This window comes from Hyperolius riggenbachi, chromosome 2 (assembly GCF_040937935.1).
Source record: "Hyperolius riggenbachi isolate aHypRig1 chromosome 2, aHypRig1.pri, whole genome shotgun sequence".
Taxonomy (NCBI): domain Eukaryota; kingdom Metazoa; phylum Chordata; class Amphibia; order Anura; family Hyperoliidae; genus Hyperolius; species Hyperolius riggenbachi.
The window spans coordinates 389,333,734-389,361,607 of record NC_090647.1 but is presented as its reverse complement, the minus strand read 5'-3'; the positions used below and the strand labels follow the sequence as shown (position 1 = coordinate 389,361,607).

Genomic DNA, 27,874 nt, shown 5'->3' with positions numbered 1-27,874 from the left:
TGTGGACCATGGCGGTGGGACCACTGACAGCAGGAGGATAAATACAGCAGCAGTAGGAGGAGTGATGTGTGGCACTGGCAGCAGGCAATGAATTGTGTGGACCCTGGCAGTGGGACCACTGACAGCAGGAGGATAAATACAGCAGCAGTAGGATGAGTGACGTGTGGCACTGGCAGCAGGCAATGTATTGTGTGGACCCTGGCAGTGGGACCACTGACAGCAGGAGGATAAATACAGCAGCAGCAGGAGGAGTGACGTGTGGCACTGGCAGCAGGCAATGAATTATGTGGACCCTGGCGGTGGGACCACTGACAGCAGGAGGATAAATACAGCAGCAGTAGGATGAGTGACGTGTGGCACTGGCAGCAGGCAATGTATTGTGTAGATCCTGGCAGTGGGACCACTGACAGCAGGAGGATAAATACAGCAACAGTAGGAGGAGGAGTGACGTGTGGCACTGGCAGCAGGCAATGTATTGTGTGCATAGCAAGGAAATGAGCAGCGCTACAAAAACAGACTAGTGCCTACCTGCAAAAGAGTGCAAGACCCACTTCTGGTTTTGGTGTATATGCAGAGCTTCTGTTTGGGTTCAAGGTGCGTTTGTAGTTCCTGGGGGGCTCAGCGCATCTCTGATTGGAGGCCATTCGGAGGCGGCCTGGTGTTGCACTGATCCACCTTTAGCTCAATTTTCGATTTTTCAATTTTACTTGGTAGCGCACCCAGGCTATGCATATACATAGGCTAGGATTTAGTTAGTGTTAGGCCCCTCCCATGGAGGATTGACTTATTCGCAGTGGGAGGGACGAGTACTTAATAGGTTGCATGCAAGCTATTACAGGAAACCAACATCCTCCAGTGGTAGACAGATCATGTGTATGCTCGGTATGCTCGGCACTGAAGGTCCTTTCTGACAGGACGCTTGCGGCAGGGCAAGAGAGAAGTTGGATGGCAAACTGGGACAGCTCTGGCCACAGGTCAAGCCTGCGCAACCAGTAGTTCAAGGGTTCATCATCGCTGCTCGCAGTGTCTACATCCACACTCAAGGCCAGGTAGTTGGCTACCTGCCGGTCCAGGCATTGGTGGAGGGTGGATCCGGAAGGGCTATGGCGAGGCGTTGGACTAAAGAATGTCCGCATGTCTGACATCACCCTGAGATCACTGGAGTGTCCTGTCCTTGCCTGCGTGGACTTGGGAGGAGGAGGATTACTGCCAGTGGTACCTTGATTCCATTGTGCTGTCACATCACCCTTAAACGCATTGTAAAGCATCATTGCCAGCTTGTTCTGCAAGTGCTGCATCCTTTCCGCCTTCTGTTGAGTTGGTAACAGGTCTGCCACTTTGTGCCTGTACCAAGGGTCTAGTAGCGTGGCCACCCAGTACAGGTCATTCCCTTTGAGTTTTTTGATACGGGGGTCCCTAAACAGGCTGGACAACATGAAAGAGGCCATCTACAAAAATCTGGATGCAGACATACTCTCTATCTCCTCTTGCTCTTCCTGAGTGACATCACGCAAGTCCTCTTCCTCCCCCCAGCCACGAACAATACCACTGGAACGTGAAGCAGCAGAAGCCCCATGTGACGGCTGCTGCGTTGTTCTTCTTCCACCGCCTCTTCCTCCTCCACAGAAACACCTTCCTCATCATCATCCGAGTCTGACTCCTCTCCTTCCCTACACGACTCCTCTTCTTCCTCCTCCTCCCCCTCTGTGCTGCCGCAGGTGTTGAGGAAACATCTGGTTCGGATGAAAATTGCTCCCACGGCTCCTCCTGCCATAACTGTTCTCATTCACGCTCCTCCACAGGTTTTTCCACCACTCTACGCACGGCACGCTCCAGGAAGTAAGCGTAGGGGATCAAGTCACTGATGGTGCCTTCAGCGCGACTCATCAGTTTGGTCACCTCCTCAAAGGGCTGCATGATCCTGCATGCATTTCGTGTCAGTGTCCAGTTGTTGGGCCACAACATCCCCATCTTCCCAGATTGTGTCATTCTTCTGTAATTGTACAGGTACTGGGTGACGGCTTTCTCCTGGTCTAGCAGGCGAGAGAACATGAGCAGGGTGGAATTCCAGCGAGTCGGACTATCGCATATCAAGCGTCTCACCGGCAAGTTGTTTCTCCGCTGAATGTCTGCAAAGCGTTCCATGGCCGTGTAAGACCGCCTGAAATGCCCACACAATTTCCTGGCCTGCTTCAGGACGTCCTCTAAGCCTGGGTACTTTGACACTAATCTTTGCACGACCAGATGCAGCACATGTGCCATGCAGGGTACACGTGTCAGCTTTCCCAAATTCAACGCGGAAATTAGATTGTTGCCGTTGTCACACTTCACGTTACCGATCTCCAGCTGGTGCAGGGTCAGCCATTGCTCCACCTGTTTGTTAAGAGCAGCCAGGAGAGCTGCTACAGTGTGACTCTCCGCTTTTAAGCAAGACATGTCTAAGATGGCGTGACACCGTCGTACCTGGCATGCAGCATAGGCCCTGGGGTGCGGGGGCTGTGTAGCTGGAGAGGAGATCGCGGCACCAGCCAAGGTGGAGGAGGAGGATGACGACAGCGAAGAGGATGTAGCAGGTGGAGAGGAGATGGCAGGAGGTCTGCCTGCAAGCCGTGGCGGTGTCACAAGTTGGTCCGCTGCGCAGCCATGTACTCCCTGCTTTCTGCCATCGGTCACCAGGTTGACCCAATGGGCTGTGTACGTAATGTAGCGGCCCTGCCCGTGCTTGGCAGACCAGGCATCCGTGGTCAGGTGGACCCTTGACCCAACACTCTTCACAATAGATGACACCACTTGCCTCTCAACTGCACGGTACAGTTTGGGTATGGCCTTTTGTGAAACATAATTTTGGCCTGGTATAATCCACTGCAGTGTCCCAATGGCCACAAATTTACGGAAAGCCTCTGACTCCACCAGCTTGTATGGTAATAGCTGGTGAGCTAATAGTTTCGCCATGCCAGCTGTCAGACGCCGGGCAAGAGGGTGACTGGCAGAGATTTGCTTCTTACGCTCAAAGACTTCCTTCACGGACACCTGGTTACTGCTTTGGGCAGAGGAGAAGGAACCACTCAAGGGCAGAGTTGGTGTGGAGGAGGGTGGCTGTGAAGGTGCAAGGGAGAAAGCGGCTGAAGAAGATGATGCACCTGAAGGAGGAAGAGGAGAAGGAGGGTGGCTTGTCTTTTGGGTGCTGCTTTTCCTCAGGTGTTCTTGCCGTAGCTGTTTGTGCCTTTTCTCCAGGTGCCTTCGTAAGGCATTTGTCCCTACGTGAGAGTTGGCCTTTCCACGGCTCAATTTTTGCTGGCAGAGAAAACAGATGGCTTTGCTCCGATCTGAGACACACATGTTAAAAAATTTCCAAACCGCTGAGCCCCCCTGGGGTGATGGCTCCACAGTGGCATCAACAGCAGACGTTGAAGGGCATGTTGGCTGGCTGTCCATAGCTGGCGATACATAGCGCCGGACACTGCCCCCAGCTGTTTGTGAGGAAAAGCTTCCTCTGCTTCTTTCATGTACTCGTCTCCTCCTACTCCTCTCTGACTCCCCCTCTGAACTGTCACCCTGGTCAGCTCCTCTATTGGGAACATACGTGGCATCCGTATAATCGTCATCATAATCCTGCTGCCCAGCTTCACTTTCCTCAGACACCTCCACAACTGCACCAACATCAGGTGGTTCATCATCCTCCTCCTCACACTTTACGTCCATACTATCACCACCTAACTCAGACGTATGAGGTGGTGTACCTGCGCCTTCATCTTGTTGTTGCAGTAGTGGCTGTGAATCAGTGATTTCACCACCAAATAACTCCTGCGAAGTGTCAAATGCAGCAGATGTGGTTCTTGTACTAGCGCTGGTGGTTGCGGGAGATGAGGTGTTCTGTGTTAAATAGTCAAGCACGTCCTGACAAACATGGGAAGTGATGGCACGTGCCTTCTTCTGAGCACTGTACTTTGGGCCAGGGCCGCACAAAATCACAGCAACACCACCTTGCACAGACCTGCCAGGTGGCCTTCCTTTGGTCTGCCTCTACCTCTGCCTCTACCTGCTTTGTCCATCTCGGGGGGATGCTAGGTATATGCAGTGAGGTGGGTTCACTGAACAGTAAAGGTAGTTAGATGCAGTGAGGTGGGTTCACTGAGCAGTAAAGGTAGTTATATGCAGTGAGCTGGGTTCACTCAACAGTAAAGGTAGTTGTATGCAGTGAGGTGGGTTCACTCATCAGTAAAGGTAGTTATATGCAGTGATCTGGGTTCACTCAACACAAAAGGTAGTTTTATGCAGTGAGGTGGGTTCACTCAACACAAAAGGTAGCTATATGCAGTGAGGTGGGTTCACTGAACAGTAAAGGTAATTATATGCAGTGAGGTGGGTTCACTGGACAGTAAAGGTAGGTATATGTAGTGAGGTGGGTTCACTGAACAGTAAAGGTAGTTATATGCAGTGAGCTGGGTTCACTCAACACAAAAGGTAGTTAGATGCAGTGAGGTGGGTTCACTCAACCAGGAATGCTCAGATGTACCAAAATTCGGGTCGGGTACATTCGAATTCGGGTCCGCATGACATTTCAGGTGTCGGGCTCAAAATTCGGTAAAAAATTTGTGTTCGGAAATTCGGATGCGTTTTGTTTTTTTAGAGGGAAATCACATTGAAATAGGTGTAATTAAAAAAAAACAAAACAAAAAAGTGACGTGTGGCACTGGCAGCAGGCAATGTATTGTGTGGACCCTGGCGGTGGGACCACTGACAGCAGGAGGATAAATACAGCAGCAGTAGGAGGAGTGACGTGTGGCACTGGCAGCAGGCAATGTATTGTGTGGACCCTGGCGGTGGGACCACTGACAGCAGGAGGATAAATACAGCAGCAGCAGGAGGAGTAACGCGTGGCACTGGCAGCAGGCAATGCATTGTGTGGACCCTGGAGGAGGGACCACTGACAGCAGGAGCATAAATACAACAGCAGTAGGAGGAGTGACGTGTGGCACTGGCAGCAGGCAATGTATTGTGTGCATAGCAAGGAAATGAGCAGCGCTACTTAAAAACAGACTAGTGCCTACCTGCAAAAGAGTGCAAGCCCCACTTGTGATTTTGGTGTATATGCAGAGCTTCTGTTTGGGTTCAAGGTGCGTTTGTAGTTCCTGGGGGGCTCAGCGCATCTCTGATTGGAGGCCATTCGGAGGCGGCCCGGTTGCGCTGATCCACCTTTTGCGCAATTTTCTATTTTTCTATTTTACTTGGTAGCGCACCCAGGCTATGCATATACATAGGTTAGGATTTAGTTAGTGTTAGGCCCCTCCCATGGAGGATTGACTTCTTCACAGTGGGAGGGACGAGTACTTAATAGGTTGCATACAAGCTGTTACAGGAAACCAACATCCTCCAGTGGTAGACAGGTCATGTGTATGCTCGGTGTGTATTCGACCCCACAATTGGGGCTTGCACTCTTTTGCAGGTAGGCACTAGTCTGTTTTTAAGTAGCGCTGCTCATTTTCTTGCTATGTACTAATTTAATTTGTTTTTGATCAGCTGCTCCCACTTAACAGCCATGCTTTTGGTGTATATGCAGAGCTTCTGTTTGGGTTCAAGGTGCGTTTGTAGTTCCTGGGGGGGCTCAGCACATCTCTGATTGGAGGCCATTCAGAGGCGGCCTGGTGTTGCACTGATCCACCTTTTGTGCAATTTTCGATTTTTCAATTTTACTTGGTAGCGAACCCAGGCTATACACATACATAGGTTAGGATTTAGTTAGTGTTAGGCCCCTCCCATGGAGGATTGACTTCTTCGCAGTGGGAGGGACGAGTACTTAATAGGTTGCATGCAAGCTGTTACAGGAAACCAACATCCTCCAGTGGTAGACAGGTCATGTGTATGCTCGGTGTGTATTCGACCCCACAAGTGGGGCTTGCACTCTTTTGCAGGTAGGCACTAGTCTGTTTTTAAGTAGCGCTGCTCATTTCCTTGCTATGTACTAATTTAATTTGTTTTTGGTCAGCTGCTCCCACTTAACAGACGTGCTTTTGGTGTATATGCAGAGCTTCTGTTTGGGTTTAAGGTGCGTTTGTAGTTCCTGGGGGTGCTCAGCGCATCTCTGATTGGAGGCCATTCGGAGGCGGCCTGGTGTTGCGCTGATCCACCTTTTGCGCAATTTATTGTGTGGACCCTGGCGGTGGGACCACTGACAGCAGGAGGATAAATACAGCAGCAGTAGGAGGAGTGACATGTGGCACTGGCAGCAGACAATGTATTGTGTGGACCCTGGCGGTGGGACCACTGACAGCAGGAGGAAAAATACAGCAGCTGCAGCAGCAGGAGGAGTCACGTATAAATACAATAATTACATAAATACATTCATAAATAAATAAATGCAGCAGGCCAGCAGTAGAAGGAGGAGGAGTGGTCACGTATGGCAGCAGGCAATGTATTGTAATACCCAGGCAGGCACCTCATGTCCTCCTCTCGCCGACAACAGGTGCCAGGAACGTGCCTTCTATCCAGGCCTGGTTAATCTTCAAAAATGTTAGTCTGTCCACGCCCTCTGTGGACAGACGAGAGTGCTTCTCGGTGACCACGCCACCGGCCGCACTGAATCACCTCTCAGACAGCACGCTGGAAGGGGGCAAGACAATACCTCCAGGGCGTACTGCGCAAGCTCCCTCCAGATGTTCAAGCACTCCACCCAGTACTCCATGGGGTTCACAGGCTCCTCGCTGCCGGTGTCAAGCCCACTGAAGGACCCCATATAGTTGACCACCATCCGGATCATGCGCTGGCTGTGACTCTCAGCGAAGGTGGCTGCTGCACGCACTTCCTCTCTCGGCTGCTGTACCATCTTGTAGAATGCCTGTGTCAATGACAGCAGGTCTCCTGGGCGCCTGACGCTGCTGCTGGCCACAGGCACCGGCTGCTGTGCTGTCTGCTGGACAGGGACAGAGGGGGTGGATGGCGGGGGGATGGCTTCCTCCAGTCGCTGAACAAGGATCTCCTGCAATTCCCTTGCTTGCTGCTCACGGTCTCTGGTAGGCAGAAACTGATCCCACCTCCCCCTCAGCCGTGGGTACAGGATCATGCAGATGCAGGCGTCCTCCCTTGCTTGCATCTGCTTGACCCTGGGCAGCATGTGCGCTGCCATGGGGAACAAGGTGGACCGTCCAACAGAGACATCAGGGTCAGTACCCTCCTCCTCCTCCTCTTGCCCCTGAGCCTCTTCCTCCTCTCTCCACCCTCGCACCACTGCTGCTGCGCTCCGACGTTCCCCCCCAGCAGCAACGTCCAGCACCTCCAACTCCTCCTCCTCCTCATCCTCCTCCAGGGACTCAAATACCTGAGCAGCAGTGGACTGCGCAGGCGGCTGCTGTTCCAGCTGCTTCAGGGCCTCCTCTCCCAAATCCACCAAATTCGCCAAGTGCCCTGTCCAGCAGACAAACAAAGGGCACCCACTGGCAGAGGGATGCCCGTTGTTCACTCACCAGGTTTGTTCCCTGCAGGAAGGGAGCCAACACCAAGCAGACCTGCTGCATCTGCCCCCATTGTGCGTTGGTGAGGAGCTGGAGTTTGGTGGTGCTGCTGCCGGTGCCGGCAACAGTGGCATCATAGATGTACCGGTTGACAGCCCTCCTCTGCTCAACCAGCCGCTCCAACATTGCCAGGGTGGAGTTCCAGTGAGTTGGCACATCTATGATGAGGCGGTGTCGTGGCAGGCTCTGCAGCTGCTGGATGTCTGCCAGTTTGGCTGCGGCAGCTACTGATTTGCGGAAAGCACGCACAATCTTCCACGCCACTTCTAACAGCTCCTGCATCCCCTGATAGGTGCGCATGAACTTTTGCACCACCAGGTTCAGGACGTGGGCCAAGCAAGGGACGTGGAGCAAGTCTCCCCTGCTGATGGCAGCCAGCAGGTTGGCGGCATTGTCGGACACCACCAATCCCACAGTGAGGCCTCTGGGGGTAAGCCACATCCTCTCCTGCTCCCTGATTTACCAGAGCGCTTTCGAATCTGTCAGGGAGTTTTTCCCCAGGCTTTTCATCTCCAGCAGTGCTTGGCAGTGGCGGGCCTTCACGCTGATGGAGAGACGGAATCGCTTGGCGGCGGGAGCTGCTGCTTTTCCCCTGACCCCGCACGGTGGCACCACATAGTGGGCCACAGTTGCCACTGCTGCTGCGCCCGAGGGTGGACCTGCTGCTTCCTCGCTCGGGCTTTCCACCAGGTTGACCCAGTGGGCCGTACAGATAGCGCTCTGTCCCAAAAAGGCTGCTCCATGAATCCACGGTTATGTCGATCACGCTGGGAGTGCGCGGCCCACGTTCGCCATGGCAGAGCGGAGCAATGCTGGGATCGCCCTGCAGGAGAAATAGTGGTGGATGGGGACTTGCCATTCCGGGGTCCCAACCTGCAGCAGTGCTCTGATGTCACTCCCCTCCTGCACAAAGGAGTATGGCAGGAGCTGGGAGCACATGGCCCGGGCAAGCAACCCGTTCAGCAACCGGATGCCCCTGTGGGCGGGAGGCAGCACCTTGGTCACTCTGGGGAATGATTCGCTGAGCAGGGTCTGGCGGCATTTGCCTGCACGGGAGGATGAGGAGGCCACTGTGGAGGGAGCTGATGAGGGCACTGAGGACTGGCTGCCCGGAGGGGGGGGGGGGGTGGGAGTGAGTTGCTGCTGTGCTCCTGCTGCTGCTGCTGGATGGGCAGGAGGGTCGGATGCTACTGCTGCTGAAATCTGTGCAGTGGCTGTCTGGGTTTGACCATTGCCTGCGCCACTGCCTGTCAGCTTCTCATACTCATTAAACTCATCCAAATGTCTGCTCTGTAAGTGGGTCTGCAGGCATGAGGTACCCAACTTGAGCAGATCGCGACCTTTGCTGAGACGGACACCACAACTGTTGCAAATTGCACGTGTCGCGTCCACTGGGTACTTGGTGAAGTACCGCCAGACTGGGGACTTCAACCTGCTCTTTGAGCTTGAGGGCTTGGGTTTTTGGGTGCCCTTGGAGGATTGTGCCTTTTTTGGTTTTAGTTGGAGGTTTGCTGCGGGTGGTGGTAGCAACTGAAGCAGTAGGCTGTGGCTCCTGTCTTCCACGCCCTGTGCTGGCCGCCTTGCTGCTGCCGCGCCTCCTCCCATGATGAGCTGCCTTCAACCATCTGTGCTGGTGGTACTGGAGGCACATAGGAAGGATCCAGCAAGTCATTATCATCAACCCCAAACATATCCTGTGAGCCCGCCTCAACCAACTCCTCTACCTCAACATCCCCTGCATCATGCCCCTCCTTCTCAGCGCCAACAACAAACTTCTGCACCTCAAACTCCTCCTCCTCCTTGGATGGCCCCATCATCTCCAACTCATACTTCTCCAAAACATCCCTGTACATGGTCACAGTCTGAGGGGAGAAGAGCATGCTCATTGAGGGCAGGCTGGTCGATGGGGTCACCGTGACCATGGGCTCAAGTGGTGGTGGAGGCCTGCTGTGGACCGGAGTGCTGGTGGCACTGGTCTCGCTGGTGCTGGAGGCCTCGCTGGAAACGGTGGCTTCCTGCTCCGCCATCATTTCCACCACAGCCTGCACCTGACTCTCCACAATGGGCTGTGGGCGACGACCCATCTTAAAGATGGGCGCAACGCGCTGCTGTTGCGCCTCTGCTCCCTCCTCCCTGCAGTCAGTGGCTGGCGGCGGACCAGTCCCAGACCTGCTGCTGCTGGCAGTGGCTCCTGCAATAGCGCTGCTTCTCCTGGTGGTGCCTCGCCCTCTACCTCTGCCAGTCATTGTGCACTATACAAACACAGTTAAAAGAAAAAAAAAAGTAGAAGAAGGCGGGAAAGGTGAAAACTTTAATAAAGTCTGTGTTGGTGGTGACTTGGTGGTGACTAGTAGTAATAATAGACAGTAGTAGTAGTACGCACGCAGGTAACTAAGAAATCCCTAGCGTACTACACAATAGTAATAATAATAAGTCGTGTGGCAGACAGTTGGTGACAATTACAATCGGTCACACACGGTCAGACGCAATCAATCAATCAATAGGCTCGGGCAGGTGACAGTCACAGGTCACTCACAACAGATGCTGGTGGTGGACTGTGTTGTAATAATTCTTATTTATTACACACTACAGATGATAATAAAATCATACACTAACAGTGGAAAAAAATTAAGTGAACGGGTACTAGTAGTAGTAGTAGACAGTAGTAGTATGCACGCAGGTGACTAAGAAATCCCTAGCGTTCTACACAATAACGAAGTCGTGCGGCATACAGTTGGTGACAATTACAATCGGTCACACACAGTCAGACTCAATCAATCAATCAATCAATAGGCATGGGCAGGTGACAGTCACAGGTCACTCACAATGGATGCTGGTGGTGGCCTGTGTTGTAACTCTTATTTATTACACACACTACATGTAATAATCTGCTCTGCTGTCTGCACAGGCAGGCAGGTTTTTGACCATTTTTTAGGTCTGATTGTTGCAGGTCCCTGGAAAAGAGACATGTCTTCTCTCTGCAAGTTTCAGAGTTGCTGTGCTGGTGAGGGATTTGCATCCACTTGTCATGCAAATTGCTTAGCTGCTTCCTTTGAAGGCTTGCAGTATAAATACCATTTCCTCCCAGAATTCTCTGCTGGTCATAAAGGTTTGGTTCTGCTGGACTTACCTTGAGTTTCAGCCCCTCTGCTGATTGTTTGCGAATATTCTAGTGTAGTTAATTATTGGGGAGTGCATCTTACATTCTCTATAGTGCAGTCAGGCTTTGTATTAAATTGTACTGTTTATTCCTGTGCTGTTTTCTCTGGTCCCTGCGATTGTATTGTCGCCTGCGGCGGCTAGCAGTAAATCGTTTGGTCTCGTTCCTAGATTGCATTCGCCCTGGCGGTAAAGGCGGTGGATCTCCTTTGTCTGTCTTGGAGTATAACCTTAGCTGCGGTTGCTACTGGTTACTCCTTTAGTCTGTCTTGTCCAGCACAAACGCTTGCTGTTGTCTGGTGGGAGGCAACCGATTAGCAAGCGTTCGCGTTATTTGTCTGTCGTCATTGTTAGGTTCATGTGTTAGTTAGGGTTGGTGCATTTTGTCACTGTTGCGCTTTTCGTGCGGTGACCGTACCGTTAACGCGCTTGTCTCTGTTGCACATATCGTGCAGGGACCGCGTTTAGGTAGTTCGTTTGTTATTTTCTTTGATGTTCAGATTGTGGTTTTTTTTTTGCTGTGTCTTCCCTACTCAGTTACGCTCTGTCTTATTCAAGGTACGCTCTGTGTCTCTATTAGCAATCGCCATTCTTGCTATTGCTCTCTCACTTTGGTTTTCGCTGTTGTATGTCAACCGTCGCCGGGTGGCGACTGGATTGGTGGGCATAGATACATTCTGTCTCTGTGCTCACTTACTCTCTAGGGGCTATCTTGCCCTGTATTGCTTCACCTCGTACAATTTCCATCTGGCATCTGTGGCAGTGCAGAGGGTTTATTCCTCTGTACTCCACAGCTCCACCTGCCGGTGGGAATTCCTCTCTACAGGTGCATTGCACCAAAGCTGGGTTCGATTATTTAAATGCTTGTGGAGGATTTCCGCAGTGTCAGCGCACATCTTGTGCGCTGACCACGGAGATAATTCCCCATTCGTTACACTACAGATGATAATAAAATCACACACTAACAGTGGAAAAAAATTAAGTGAACAGGTACTAGTAGTAGACACAGTAGAAGTATGCACGCAGGTAACTAATAAATCCCTAGCGTACTACACAATAACTAAGTCGTGCGGCAGACAGTTGGTGACAATTACAATCGGTCACACGCAGTCAGACACAATCAATCAATCAATAGGCTCGGGCAGGTGACAGTCACAGGTCACTCACAACGGATGCTGGTGGTGGCCTGTGTTGTAACTCTTATTTATTACACACACTACAGATTATAATAAAATCACACACTAACAGTGGAAAAAAAATAAGTGAACGGGTACTAGTAGTAGACAGACACAGTGGTAGTACGCACGCAGGTAACTAAGAAATCCCTAGCGTACTACACAATAACTAAGTCGTGCGGCAAACAGTTGGTGACAATTACAATCGGTCACACACGGTCAGACGCAATCAATCAATCAATAGGCTCGGGCAGATGACTGTCTGTCACAGATCACAATGGATGTTTGCTGGCCTGTACACAGTCAGTAACTAACTAACACAGTACTGAAACTAATAAAGTAACAGACTACAGCAGTACTAAATAATTAACTAAATTAGTACTAAGTGCACAATTAACTAGAATCCCTAACCTACCTAAGCTAGTAGTAGGCTAAGGCTACCTAGGCTAGCAGGCCTAGCCTGCACACAGACTAACACTAGCCTAGCACAGTATACACTATACACTAGCTGACTAAAATAATCAAAATACTAGCTAACTATATAAGACAACAATAAATGTGTTTAGGAGGTATTTAGGAAGCATAACGCTAGGTTTAGCAGTGAAATGTACTTGCTCAGACACAGCACAGCACTGGAGAATCTCTCAGTACCAAGCAGTCACACAAGATGGCCACCGCCTTATATAGAGGAGGGGAGGGCCAGGCTCTCCTCCTCTGATTGGTTGCTAGGGTTGCCAGGTCCTCGGCTGGAGGACTTCTGATTGGCCCAATGACGTCATCCCCAAATCCCGAAGCCGAACCCACCGCGCCATCCGGCCGAATTCGAGTGCGCACATTCGGGGAACTTTGCATTCAGATTCGACATGGATTGAATTCTTCGGGTTCAGGTTCACATTCGGCAAACCTGGAAAATCGCCCGAATCTTCAGGTAAACTTTGTATTCGGGGTCCTGTTGAGCACCCCTGCACTCAACACAAAGGTAGGTATATGCAGTGATGAGGTGGGTTAAGTAAACACAACAGTAGGTATATGCAGTACTGGGTAGTACAATGTGCAGCTCCCTGTCACACACACAGGTAGTCACTGAATGTGCTGGGCTGCTGGCAGTGGCACATACAGTATGAATTAGCAAGGCTGTGTATGCAACAAAAGTGTCAGTTTGACACACAGAAAAAAATAATCAAAACAGGATTAGCTCTGAAAAGAGCTGTTGAGGGGTGCAATTAAAGCAATAATAATCAGCCAGGAGCAAGCTAACAAGCCAAGAGCCTAACTAATCTTTCCCTAGGAGAACAATTCTGCAGCAGCTCGCCCTAGTCTAATAGCAGGCAGACGAGTGAGTGTAATGGCCGGCGAGCCTGCCTTATATAAGGGGGGGGTGGGGCTCCAGGGCTGAGTGTAGCCTGATTGGCTACAATGTGCCTGCTGACTGTGATGCAGAGGGTCAACGTTGACCCTCATAGTGCATTATGGGGCGAATCGAACTTTCGGGAAAGTTCGCCTTCGCCGGCGAAGGTGAACCACCCTAAGTTCGCCTGGAACCGTTCGCCGGGGAACCGTTCGCTACATCTCTAGTAAAGAGGTAGAATCCTGGGATGCATCAGGAAGCACCCTGGGGACTCTCTATGGTGGAAGGGTGATGGGACTAAAAACGAGGGAGTTTAAAAATAGTGCCTTTAGTCCAGGAGGATGAAGGACCATGGACATTCGGTTTTTGCATCCCACAGTCCCTAGAGTTTAAAGGTCCAAATAGGTCTTGCATAATAAGAAGGGAAACCGTGATGGTAAAAGTGTGGGTTCCCACAACTTCTAAAGCTCAGGTAGTCACCCTGCCAGGAACCCAACCTACCGTAATGTGGGACACATCAAGTTGTAAAAAGTGGCCCTTTTCAGCTAAATCAACTGAGGGCAACTCCAGTTATAATGGAGACCCAGCTTCAATTGATCCCTTGGCAGATTAACTTAGAAGAGTGGGTTGAAATGATTAGGAAATTATTTCTGTGGTCAGCGCACAGGATGCACGCCGACACTACGGAAATCCTTCACAAACGTGTAAATTGAGAGAACCCAGCTATGGTGCTATGCACCTGTAGAGGAAGATTCCCACCGGCAGATGGAGCTGTGGAGTGCAGACGAACACAGCCTCTGCACTGCCACAGACACCAGATGGGAATTGTATGAGTTGAGGCAATGCAGGGCAAGATTGCCCTTAAAGAGAGAGAGAACACAGAGACAGGATGTACGTGTTTCCACCAATCTAGTTGCCACCCAGCGACGGTGAACACACAACAACGGAAAGGAAGTGAGAACGCAATTGCCAGAGTGGCGATTGCCAATGTTGACACAAGACCGAGCAGGACAGAGCACGAGAGTAACAAAAGGCATAGCAGGCAACAACAATAAGAACCACAAGGAAAATAACAAACGCTAACTAAACGCGAACACCGCACTCATTCGCAACAGCGAACGCGTTTAAGCACGATCACCGCGCGTTAGGCGCCCAGTGATAAGCGTGCCACCCTAACTAACCAATGAAACACAAACACGAAATAGAGAACGCGAACGCTTGCTAAACGGTTACCTCACCGAGCCTACAGCAAGCGTTCGTACAAGACAAGACAAACAGATGGGGCTACCAGTAGCAACCGCTGCTCTGGTTAGCACTCCTAAGGCAGAATACAATCCAGACAGATGGAGCAGCCAGTAGCAACCGCAGCTCTGGCCTACACTCCCAGACAGACAGAACGATTTCCTGTCGACCGCCGCTGGCGACAAGACAATCGAGACAGAGAGACAGAACAAGGCAATACAGATAATACAACCTGACTGCACTAGAAGGGATGCCTAGTGCAGTCCCCAGGAATACTCTAAGATAATCTTTAGCAAACAAGCAAGGCTGATTCTCCAGAAGAGTTTAGCAGGAACAAACCTTCATGACCAGCCAGGGATTCTGGGAGAACAAGGTATTTATACTGCAAGCCTTCAAAGAAGGCAGGTAGGCAATTTTCATGACAAGTGTATGCAAATTCCTCAGCAGAGCAACTCTGAAACTTGAAAATAAAAGACAGGTCTCTTTTCCAGAGACCTGCAGCCCTCAGACTTAAAGAATGGACAAACAGGTGTCTGCCCATGCAGACAGCTGAGCAGATCATTACATGGGTATTATCTAATATCTAACTGCAGCACTGTTGCTGCCACTCTGGTACAGGCTTTTAGGTCATGGGCACATTCCACAGGGAATAGTGTAGCCAGAAGAAGGTCCCGGGATTTCGCAGACACAATCTTGGGAGGCATGGGCGCTGGAATGGGGGTAGCAAACAGTGTAGACATAGAAGGTATGACAGAGGTCATTCACATTCGGACAACAGAATGTGGGTACCCAACTAGAGATGCCCCGACAGGTTCACCGGCGAACTTCAGTGGTTCGTATTTGCGGTGAACCACAAATTTCATTCAAAAAAGTTCATGTTTGCATTTTTCCCATAGACTTTAAAAGGGAACTGAAGAGAGAGGTATATGGAGGCTGCCATGTTTATTTCCTTTTAAGCAATACCAGTTGCCTGGCAGCCCTGCTGATCCTCTGCCTCTAATACTATTAGCCATAGACCCTGAACAAGCATGCAGCAGATCAGGTGTTTCAGACTTTAAAGTCAGATCTGACAAGACTAGCTGCATGCTTGTTTCTGGTGTTATTCAGATACTACTGCAGAGAAATAGGCCAGCAGGGCTGCCAGGCAACTGGTATTGATTAAAAGGAAATAAATATGGCAGCCTCCGTATACCTCTTACTTCAGTTTCCCTTTAATGCCCGCCAACTTTAGCAGTTAATAGCAAACAGGGATGCTCGGGTAGTACTTTTTAATACCCGCCCGGATCCAAGTACCTAGATATCCGGATCCAATTCGGATATCCGAATTTGACATTTTTATACTCTCTCTCTCTCTTTCGCTCTCTCTCTCTTTCGCTCTCTCTCTCTCTCTCTCTCTCTCTCATCTTGGAGGGATTTTTCTTGCAGACATTTGTAGTATGTCAAAAGCAAGCTCACATACCTTGGCCAGGAATTGAACCCAGGTCCATTGCATGGAGGGCAGCTATGCTCACCAACAACCACACACACAGCAAAAGACAGCACTTTGAAGTCTAGAAGATTCCAAGGCAAGGGTGGGAAGGATGAAAATCTAGGTGACCATGCAACCATTCCTGCTAACCTAAAGCTTACTTAGAGACAGTCATATGAGACACATGCCGGGTGCAGGGCTGTGTGGTGAGTGATCCTATAGACCAGCGGTGGTGAACCTATGGCACGTGTGCCGGGCCCGGCACGCGTAGCCTAATTTGCTGGCACGCCACACCTGCTTATAAACTGGCTGCAGCGTCTACTAGACACCGCCGCGCCAGTTCATAGCCCGCAGCCCCGCAGTCTCCCGGGAGGCAGACCAGGGCTACGGCAAGATGGCTGCCGAAGCCCTGTACTGGAGACTATTTGTGTCTCCAGTACAGGGCTTTGGGCGTCATCTTCCCGTAGCCCTGCACTCTGCCTGTCAGCGGCAGCACGGGAGACTGCAGGAGGAACGTCCGGGGGAGATGCGCGCCAGAGCCCAGCCGAAAGAGAAGACTTCTGTCAGGTGAGTACATTACTTTTTTTGCAGGTGAAATGCGGCCCACTGTGTTATTTTCTGCTAAAATGTTTTGTCACATTGTGTTTATGTCCTGTGAAATGCTGCCCACTGTGTTTGTTTTCTGGTGAAATGTGGCCCACTGCGTTTGTTTTCTGGTGAAATGTATCCCACTGCGTTTGTTTTCTGGTGAAATGTGGCCCACTGCGTTTTCCTGGTGAAATGTGGCACACTGCGTTTATTTTCTGGTGAAATGTAGCCCACTGCGTTTGTTTTCTGGTGAAATGTGGCCCACTGCGTTTGTTTTCTGGTAAAATGCTACCCGCTGCATTTGTTTTCTGGTGAAATGCTACCCGCTGCGTTTGTTTTCTGGTGAAATGCTACCCGCTGCGTTTGTTTTCTGGTGAAATGCTGCCCGCTGCGTTTGTTTTCTGGTGAAATGTGGCCCGCTGCGTTTGTTTTCTGGTGAAATGCTGCCCGCTGCGTTTGTGTTCTGGTGAAATGTGGCCCACTGCGTTTATTTTCTGGTGAAATGTGGCCCACTGCGGTTATTTTCTGGTGAAATGTGGTCCACTGCATTTGTTTTCTGATGAAATGTGGCCCACTGCGTTTTGTTTTCTGGTGAAATGCTGCCCGCTGCGTTTGTTTTCTGGTGAAATGCGGCCCACTGCGTTTGTTTTCTGGTGAAATGTGGCCCACATTGCATGATTTTCTGCTGAAATGTTACCAACATTGCATTATTTTCTGCTGAAATGTTGCACACATTGGGCCTGATTCACAAAGCGGTGCAAACACTTTGCACGACTGTGAAAAGCCCTTTATCACGCCTAAATTTAGTTTAGGCGTGATATGAAGGAATTTGCGCAAACTCCCGCGCGCAAAGTTTTGCGCGAGCAGCACACCGCGCTACGCGCGCAGCGCACCGTGCTTCGCGCGAAGGGCCCATTAAACCCTATGGGACTTTGCGCGAATTATAGCACAAAGCGGTGATAACTTTGCTAGTGCAAAGGTTATCGGGCCTAAAGTCTTTTAGGCGTGATAACTGAGTTATCACCACTTTGTGAATCAGGCCCATTGGGCCTGATTCACAAAGCGGTGCAAAGTGTGCAAAGTGTTTGCACGCCAGTGAAAAGCCCTTTATCACGCCTAAGCTCAGTTTAGGCATGATAAGAAGAAACTCGCGCGAATTTTCATGGGTGCACCAGGTGCTAGCCTAAGTGAGGGTGACAGGTGAAGGCAGGTGGGGAGAGACAGCGGGAGCTGGCAGCTATGCATCCCAAAGGACGCATTCTCTGCTATGTGGGGGGCGGTGGAGATCTTCAATCAACTTAATTGAAGATCGCAGGATTAGAGGATACTGTATTCGTGGGATCATTTACTTAGGATATTGGCGTGTGAATTTTTTTTTAAAGGTACAGGTAAGTATTTCTGGTTAATTAAGAACATTAAAGAGGAACTGTAACGACAAAACGGCCCCTGGGGGGGTACTCACCTCGGGTGGGGGAAGCCTCAGGATCCTAATGAGGCTTCCCACGCCGTCCTGCGTCCCTCGGGGGTCTCGCTGTAGCCCTCCGTACAGCCGTGACGCAATATTTACCTTTCTGGCTCCTGCGCAGGCGCTCTGATGCCTCTCGGCGCCGAAGTAGGCGGAAATACCCGATCACCGTCGGGTCCGCTCTACTGCGCAGGCGCCGGAAACTTGAGATCGGGTATTTCCGTCTATTTCCGTGCAGAAAGTCACCACAGCGCCCCCGCTGGAGCCAGCAAAGGTAAATATTGAACTGACAGTCGGCACAGTCGCCGGCTGTTCGGAGGGCTGCAGCGAGACCCCCGTGGGACGCAGGACGGCGTGGGAAGCCTCATTAGGATCCGGAGGCTTCCCCCACCCGAGGTGAGTACCCCCCAGGGGATCTTTTTAATGTTACAGAGTCTCTTTAAAGGTTTTTTTTCGTTGTTGTGTTTTTATTTCATTTAACCCTTTGTGGAAATGGTACTCTGATGAAACTCACCAGCCCCAAGCCCCCTTAAACTCTGTGCAAAGCCTGAAAATTTGGGGCCGCTCAGCCGTACCATTTGGCAGAAACCTGCGCTTTTGTACCCTCAAAACCTAGGCCCTAATGAAAACCTATGGGAGATTTTAGCACTTTTGCACCTCCATAACTCTGGTTTGCAGAGATGTAGGGAACCCAACGTTGGAGAGCAAGTACAACAATATACTTTCTACCTGCATGCGACATGTCGTGAGCTTCAGACTTTGCTAACAGCCATGGTGGGTATTTACATTCATCACCGGCATCATTGCCAAAAAAACAAGCTTTTGTGACCCTAGGCTATGACCTTTTTGGCCTAGGGGCCCCAAACTCACCAGTCCTGACCCTACTAAAAGTCCCTACAATGCTAGAAAATTTGCTACTGCTGAGCCATCGTCCTTTGAAAAGATTTGAGATTTTTGAAAGTGAAATAGGGAGCCCAATGAAAGCCAATGGCAAAATTCAGCACTTTTGCAACCCTATAACGCTGGTTGGTTATCACCCGTCGACTTTAGCAGATAATAGCAAAGGCCCCTTACATCCTAGCAACACCAAATTTGCAGGATATGTTAAAAATATAGCAGGAAACAATATTTTTTAAAAACATATTTTTTTTAATTATTTTTATTTTCGGAGTGTGGGAAATCTGAAAAAAAAATGAGGTGGGGTTCCCCCCACTGAGCTCTCTGTAACCCCTTCTCCCCATGCAGGCTGGGATAGCCAGAATGCGGAGCCCTGGCCACGTGGGGCTTCGCACCCTGAGCTATACCAGCCTGCATGGTCCATGGTATGGGGTCAGTCCCTCACCTGCATCAGTCAGTCTACAATCAGGCCTGCTAAGCATAAGCTTATCAGGCTTACTATATCAATGCAACTCTAAGTCGATTAGACCTTGGTCGATTTATGCACCGGTATTTTAAAGTACACCAGTTTCTAAGTACACCAGTTTCTAAGTACAAAGAGAACGACCGAATTAGACCAGAATTAAGACCTTCATCATGCTCCTCTACCCTCAATCTACTTCTCTGGACTGACATCATGTTTTTGTGTTTCAGGTATGATCTGCGCTTCTGTGAACTTTCGTTTTTACTGCATTCCTTCTGTGAACGCAATCGAACTCTTATGGTATGATCTGCGCTTCTGTGAACTTTCGTTTTTACTGCATTCCTTCTGTGAACGCAATCTAACTCTTATGGTATGATCTGCACTTCTGTGAACTTTTGTTTTTACTGCAATCCTTCTGTGAACGCAATCTAACTTATGGTATGATCTGCGCTTCTGTGAACTTTCGTTTTTACTGCAATCTGTGAATATTCTGAAGTGCTGTAATACTTTGCATTTTACTATAGCTAAGTGACTGGCTTTGTATATTCCATGAATTAGTCTGCTCTCCTCTGGCTCCATGTTAATTTGGCCCCAACACCTATAGACAATTGAGCAGCTTCCTGCTTAATTATCTGAGTTTGTACTGTGATCTGCTACAGGCTGAGCTCAGTCCCTCACCTGCATCAGTCAGTCTACAATCAGGCCTGCTAAGCATAGGCTTATCAGGCTTACTATATAAATGCAACTCTAAGTCGATTAGACCTTGGTCAATTTATGCACTGGTATTTCAAAGTACACCGGTTTCTAAGTACAAAGAAAACGATCAAATTAGACCAAAATTAAGCCAGAAGAGACCAGAAGGAACAGACACAAGACTTTAGCAATCTGATTCACGGTTAGTGCAATAATGTTGTCTCTGCTCTTCTTGATTTGCCTGCTTTCCCCTGCTATTCTCAAATCTGTACACTCACTGCATCCTCCTGCTGTCAGCAACACTCTCTACATTTCTCCCTCTCTTTTATCATCTCCACAGGTTGATTCTCACGAAACTTTCTTATTCATACAACCGCGCTATACATTTCATGCTTCAACTACCCATAAATCTAAATCCCACCCTATCCTCCGCTCTCTCTGCCTCCTACTACTCCTTGCTGCAGGTGACATTTCACCAAACCCCGGACCCTCTCTGCCGGCTCGATCCTTACTCTTGCACACTAATCGCACTGCAAACAGCCAACCACATGCACACCGAAACTGTCACAACCTTATTAATATTCCTCTTCTCCCCCCTCCTCCCCCCTATCTCTGCTGCTCTCTAGAATGCCCGCTCAGTCTGCAACAAACTTCCTTTCATCCATGACCTTTTCAATTCCAACGCCTTCACCTTCTTTGGGGTCACAGAAACATGGCTGATGCCTTCTGACACGGTCTCACCTTCCGCCCTCTCTTATGGGGGATTCCACTTTAGTCACACGCCTAGAAGTGGGAATAAACATGGCGGTGGTGTGGGCATTCTTTTCTCTGATAGATGCTCCTTCAAGCCACTCACCCCGATTCCTTCTCTTTCTCTACCTTCCTTTGAAGTCCATGCAATCCGTCTATACTCTCCCTCTAACCTCCAGATCGCAATAATCTACCGCCCTCCTGGCCCTGCTTCCTTCTTCCTAGATCACTTCTCTGCATGGCTCCTCCAGTTCCTGTCCTCCGATATCCCTACCATCATGATGGGCGACTTTAACATTCATGTTGACACCAACAATTCTGCCGCCACTAAACTTCTGTCACTTACTTCCTCCTACGGCCTGTCTCAGTGGTCCACTGCTCCAACTCACTCTAATGGTCATACCCTTGACCTCATATTCACTCGTCTCTGTTCTATCACTGATTTCACTAATACTCCTCTCCCGCTCTCTGATCATAACTTACTAAACTTCTCTCTCTCCTCCTCTCTTCCTACCACCCTGCCTCAAGCACGCTCATATACACGCAGGAACTACCGCAACATAGACATGCAATCTGTCTCTGTAGCCTTGGCACCTCTCCTCACACAACCATTCACTGACCCTGACTCAGCAGCTGCACACTATTACAGCTCGATCACGCAGGTCATGGATGCAATCGCACCCCTCACCAATGTCCGCCCACACCATGTCAGTTGCAAACCCTGGCTGACCAAAGCTACTAAACAGCTAAAGGGGTGCTCTAGGGTAGCTGAACGTCGTTGGAGAGAAACTAATACTAATGAGGATTTCATTACTTATAAAAAAGAGTTGACCAAGTTTCAAACCGCTCTCTCTTCTGCAAAACAATCATACTTCTCCTCCCTCATATCCTCCCACTTGCAAAATCCAAAGCGTCTGTTCAGTACTTTCAACTCCCTTCTCCGTCCACCCCCTCCTCCTCCTTCTTTATGCTTATCAGCTGAAGAATTTGCAACATACTTTACAGATAAAATTGCAAAAATCCGTAGTGTGTTCTCCACGCAGACATCAAACTCCATCTCCACTCCTCTTGTTGACTGCTCTCTTTCCAGTTTTTCTCCACTCCCCAAACATTTGCTATCTTCCCTTATCTCCAAAGCCCATCTAACCACCTGTTCTTTGGATCCTATCCCATCACATCTCATTCCACAGCTATCCACATCCCTCATCCCTGCCCTAACATCGCTGTTTAACCTATCCCTCTCCACTGGAATTTTTCCATCCTCACTCAAGAGGGCTGTTGTAACACCACTATTTAAAAAACCATCTCTAGACCCCACCGAACTTGCTAACTACCGCCCAGTGTCACTTCTCCCATTTGCATCTAAATTACTTGAACGCCACATTCATGCTGAACTAAGTCAGTATTTATCTGCAAATTCCTTGCTTGATCAGTTCCAGCCTGGCTTCCGACCAAACCACTCCACAGAAACAGCCCTCACCAAAGTAGCTAATGATCTCCTCACAGCTAAATCCAAAGGCTATTATTCCATACTCATCCTTCTAGATCTGTCATCAGCATTCGACACTGTCGACCACACTCTACTCCTACAGATCCTTTCATCTATAGGAATAAAGGACCTCACTCTCTCCTGGATATCTTCCTACCTCTCTGGAAGGTCTTTCACTGTTTCTTATTCAGATCAGGCCTCCTCTTCACATCCTCTGTCTGTAGTGGTGCCTTAAGGCTATGTCCTCGGTCCCCTCCTCTTCTCCATCTACATGCACGGTCTTGGTAACTTAATCAGCTCATTTGGTTTCCAATACCACCTATATGCAGATGATACACAACTGTACCTCCCAGCCCCAGACCTTAACTCCCTCCTCACACGGGTTCCCGACTGCCTGTCCACTATTTCCTCTTTCATGTCCTCTCGCTTCTTAAAACTTAATATGAATATAACTGAACTAATAGTTTTCCACCATCCCTGTCCACCCCTTTGCCTGATATTACAATAAATGTTAACAACACGTCTATAACATCAGTTCCCAAAGCACGGTGCTTGGGGGTAATATTTGATTCTTCTCTCTCATTTACTCCTCACATTAACTCCCTAACCAGCTCCTGCCATTTCCAACTGAAAAACATAGCACGTATCCGACCTTTTCTCTCCCATGACACAACCAAAATGTTAGTACATGCTCTTATTATATCTCGATTGGACTATTGCAATATATTGCTTGGTGGACTTCAAACTAACCGACTAGCACCGCTCAATTCTGTACTGAACTCTGCTGCTCGACTCATTCATCTCTCCTCTCGCTCTTCCTCTGCTGACCCTCTCTGTCAAGCTCTTCACTGGCTACCAATTAATGAGAGGATTCAGTTCAAACTCTTAACCCTAACCTACAAAGCTCTCCACAATCTCTTTCCCCTGTACATCTCCTCACTAGTCTCCAGATACCAACCCAACCGCAATCTCAGATCTGCACGCGAACTTCTTCTATCCTCCGCTACAATTACCTCCTCACATTCACGTGTACAAGACTTCTCACGTGCCTCACCCCTCCTCTGGAATGCCCTTCCACAACACATCCGCCACTCTCCCACCTTTGAAATCTTTAAACGCTCCCTCAAAACCCACCTTTTCCGACAAGCATATTCTCTAGCTTAGGCCATGCACCCACTAAATAACCTAATTACGCACTGCCGGCACATATACTGTATACTTTCCCACCTCTTGTTTCCACCCCATTCCTTTAGATTGCAAGCTCGCAAGGGCAGGGCTCTCACCCTTTTGTGTCATGAAATGTTATTATTTGTTTTGTTGTAAGCGTACAGCGCTCCCACTATGTGGCACAAAATATAATGTGACTGATTACACTTTAATGCATCATTACCACCTAGTGGTATAACTATTGAAGTCCTTTTGATATAGACTATTTACAGTCCTATTCAAACAGTGTCCTCTGGTACACACAGCAGTTCTACACAGTCCACAGGTTTCTCATATGAATTCAATTGTAACAATCATTCATCTCACGTCCCATCTAGGTAGAGCAAAGCCAATGTCCAATAATATACTCTCACCGATGTCCAGAGGCTGATATTTATAATCATCAGCAACCACGCTTCATTACTAATCCACACAGCAGTATTCTCCGGCGGCTTCCCCCTATATATATCTCAAACAGACAAAGGAAGGGACATAGCGTAATCCTGCTAGAGACAGTTTGCCATCCAATTCCCTCCACCAGTGCAGTCTATATGACAAAAAGGCACCCTGCGTGTGTGTGCTTCCAGCATGCACCCCACACCGCTATTAATATAAACGCTCACCAGATTCTTAGGCTGCCCATTACAGACCAGCAACTGCGTTTCAGGTGTCATACATCAATGGATTTCCACCAAGCCAATTGCTCCTTAAAAGACTCAGAAAATAGATTCCATAGCGTAATACAGTTTAATAAAAAAAGTTAAAACATAAGATACACTCACAATTGTAAAAAAAGATATGCGCATATCATACTAGGACGTCCTCATCCGCTCTCTTGCATCTGCGTCTCCACTGTCGTCGCGCCTGAGGCCACGCCCTACCGGTTTCGTCAGTGATGACTCATCAGGGGCTTACCCAGGCGCCGACAGCGAGACGCTAAAAACCTAACTGTATGCAAATTACTTCCTGCGAAGTAATTACTTCTCTGAGAATGCAGGAGTGCTCACCAAGATAGTACAAAAGAATGAAAAGGAAGTTAGCGAGATTAAGATCAAAAGATTCCAAAATGAGTGGCAGGATTATAAAAGTAAAAAAGCCTACAAATGGCAGGTAGAACAAACCAAAAGGAAAAGAGCACAGGATAAGGATACAAATGCACAGGATGTGAATAAGCAAGGTGGTAATAGCAATGAGGAAAGTGTGCAACAGACCTCCATTATACAAAGGGTGGAGGAGAAAATTCAAAATAGGGGATTCAAATACAATCAATATTACCCACAATCCCCAAGGGTGAGACTGCCCCCTGTAAACAAAAGAGCACACGAGGCCAATTGGCAACAACCCAAATATCAAGTTAGAAATCAGTTACAATATGATAGGGGAGAAGGATATAGGGGGCCTGACCCGCCCCGTCCAGAACCCCAAAGAAGATATAATGAATGAGAGCAGGTGTATCATCACACATTCAGAGACAAAAGACAGGAATCCTTACCTACCTATAACCGCTACGAGCCATTAGAACGGCAAACCGCAGAGACTGTACACCACAATTTTTTAGGGGGACAATCACCTCAAGTGGATTGGGGAGATATGGAATACAACCAAAGAGGTATAAGGAAAAGAGGAATAGAAGAGGTAGAAGAGGAGGAAGAGATAATAAAAAGAAGGAGATAACGAAAGGGGAAGGTATCTTCAATATCAGTGGAGTACCTCTCTCCGACATTGAATTAAAGGTATTAGACAAAGGATTGAAATATGCCCCCCAACAAGGACTGAATAAATTTAGCACCTTCATTGATGTTAATAAATATGTCAGGAAATTAAACATCAAAAAGTACTTTTTATCTAAACAAGGCCCCAGTAACAAAGCTAATGAAGGTATGCCGGTGGGGGACTTCACCCATACCAAGTTAAAAAATAGATCCACATTCAACCCCCAAGATGCCACAAAAGATGGTACCATTCAAATTTTTAAAAACATGGTTTTGAGAGACCTGGAAAAAATAGAAGTTCGACACTATGGGAATGAATTTAAAGCAATTAAAGAATTAAGCAGGAATAAGGATGTACTGGTGAGACCAGCAGATAAGGGAGGAGGCATTGTGGTAATGCATGTCGATCAGTACAAAAATGAAATGGAGAAAATCCTTAGTGACCAATCCACTTATAGAAAACTTAAAGGTGATCCAACTAAACAATACATGAATGAACTGAGGCAACTCCTGAGGGAGGGCCTAGATCAGAATATATTAAATGATACAGAATTTAAATACCTAATGATCGATGCCCCGAGGATCCCAGTAATGTATCATAATCCGAAAATTCACAAAGACCTAGAACGACCTCCCGGCAGACCCATTATAAGTGGAATTGGGTCACTAAATCAACGAGTAGGAGAATATATAGACTCCTTCCTGCAACCCGTAGTTAAACAACTACCGTTGCTTCTTAAAGATACGAAACAGTTCTTGCAAACCCTGGAATCCATGAGAATTGTGGAGGATGACTTATTGGTAACAGCAGATGTTTCTGCACTGTATACAATCATCCCCCATGCTGATGCCCTCAGGACTGTGGCACAGGCACTCAATGTATATACTGAACTCAAACAAGAACAAATTCATTTCATCACACAACTGTTACAGTTCTCACTCACCCACAATTACTTCTGGTACGGGAACCAATTCTATCTGCAGACCCTTGGATGCGCAATGGGGGCAAAATATGCACCCAGTGTGGCAAATATATTTATGGACGATTGGGAAGTGGGGATCCTAGCCTGCCCACAAAGTAACCGTGTGATATCATGGCGAAGATATATAGACGATCTGGTATGGGTGTGGAGAGGTAGTGAATTACACCTTAAGGAGTATATAGAATGGCTAAATGATAACAACAAAGGGATTGTTCTGACAGCCAAATGGGATAAACAACAGATCGATTTCCTGGATGTGGTCGTCTATAGAGATAGGGACAGGCTGGGTACCCGAACTTTTTTCAAAAAAACGGATAGGAACGCGTACATTCCAATCAAGAGCTGCCATCACAACAACTGGCTAAAAGGAATACCCAGAGGCCAATTCACGAGGGTGAGGAGAAACTGTACCAATATCTCTGATTATGAGGATCAAGCAGAAATGCTCCTCCAAAGATTTGTAAAGAAGGGGTATCAAGAAACCCCATTGAGACAAGAGATTCAAAAAATCAAGGCCCTCGACAGAGAGGAAATATTGAGGGATAAAAATAAAGGCCCGAATACTGGGGAATTTGATTTTGCAGTGTGCCTGGAATATAACATGCAGCATAAGGAGGTGGAGCAGATCATTAAAAGATATTGGGGACTTTTGAGAAACGACCCAGTCCTAAAAGTAAAAATACCCACCAAACCGTAGTTTATATACAGGCGGGCCAATAACCTACAAAGAAGCCTAGTTAAGACCTGTATTGAAGAACCCGCAGTCACAAACAGAACTGACATATGCGGACAGAAAGGTTTTTTCCCTTGCAGACAATGCAACCCGTGTTTGGTGGCAAAAACCTGCAGGAGGACTGCGAATGTATCACATGTGACAGGTGAAAGCTTCCCTATTCGTGAATTCATCACATGTGGGAGCACTCATGTAGTTTACTTGATATGGTGCCCGTGTGGCTTCCAATATATTGGAAGGACGAAAAGGAAGCTAAAGTCACGAATCAATGAGCATGTAAAGAACATCACTAAAGGCTTCAAAAACCATAGTGTCTCTAGACATTTTGCAGAGAGACATGGCTTTGATGCAGGTTTGATGCATTTCAGTGCCTTACAGAAACTTACCACTAGATGGCGAGGATGCCATAAAGTCCGTGAAATTTCAAAAATGGAGACGAAATGGATTTTCCAAATGCACACCATGAAACCGGGAGGTTTGAATGTGGAGCTTGACCTCAATTGTTTTATTGCAGATGATTGAGGCATTTATAGATATAGGATAGGAAGTATAGTAATACACCTATCACCTGATGGATAATATATATAAGTTCTGGGGTAGGGATAATAAGCACAACACACATTAAGGGGTGTTAGAAATTAGGCAATTTGCTTCATACGTCCAGAGAAAGGCATAGGTTAAATAGATTATACAATGGCACTTGTGTTGGGACCTGTGACATCTATTTATGCTATAAGGCCATGACAAAATAAAATTGATGGGGTGGAGGGGGTGAATCACCGTAATATTTAAATTACATGTCAAGCATGTTCACACTTGGCACTGATATATGTCGCAAATCTCATGCACAGCATTAATGATAATATTATGTTGCGGATCTATAGGTAGGATAGTGTAATACTGTTTATATGTGGACGGATTTGATGTAGCTAACACTGGATATGTGATTCAGTTAACGGTGAATTTAGTTTAGATAGGCATAATAATTGGGGGAT

General features: G+C 48.3%; 1 protein-coding gene across 3 annotated transcripts in view; it reads left to right on the top strand.

Annotated features, from left to right (window-relative positions):
* The first annotated feature begins 19,658 nt into the window (after window positions 1-19,658).
* Window positions 19,659-27,874, top strand: part of CAMK1G (calcium/calmodulin dependent protein kinase IG) — a 2,474,997-nt gene continuing 2,466,781 nt past the window's right edge. For 2 of the 3 annotated variants that reach the window (XM_068269763.1, XM_068269760.1), the window contains exon 1: window positions 19,659-19,683. In XM_068269763.1, coding sequence (XP_068125864.1) covers window positions 19,681-19,683 — 3 coding nt within the window. In that variant the 5' untranslated portion in view covers window positions 19,659-19,680. The remainder of the gene's footprint in view (window positions 19,684-27,874) is intronic. The other variant, XM_068269762.1, reaches the window with a different exon arrangement.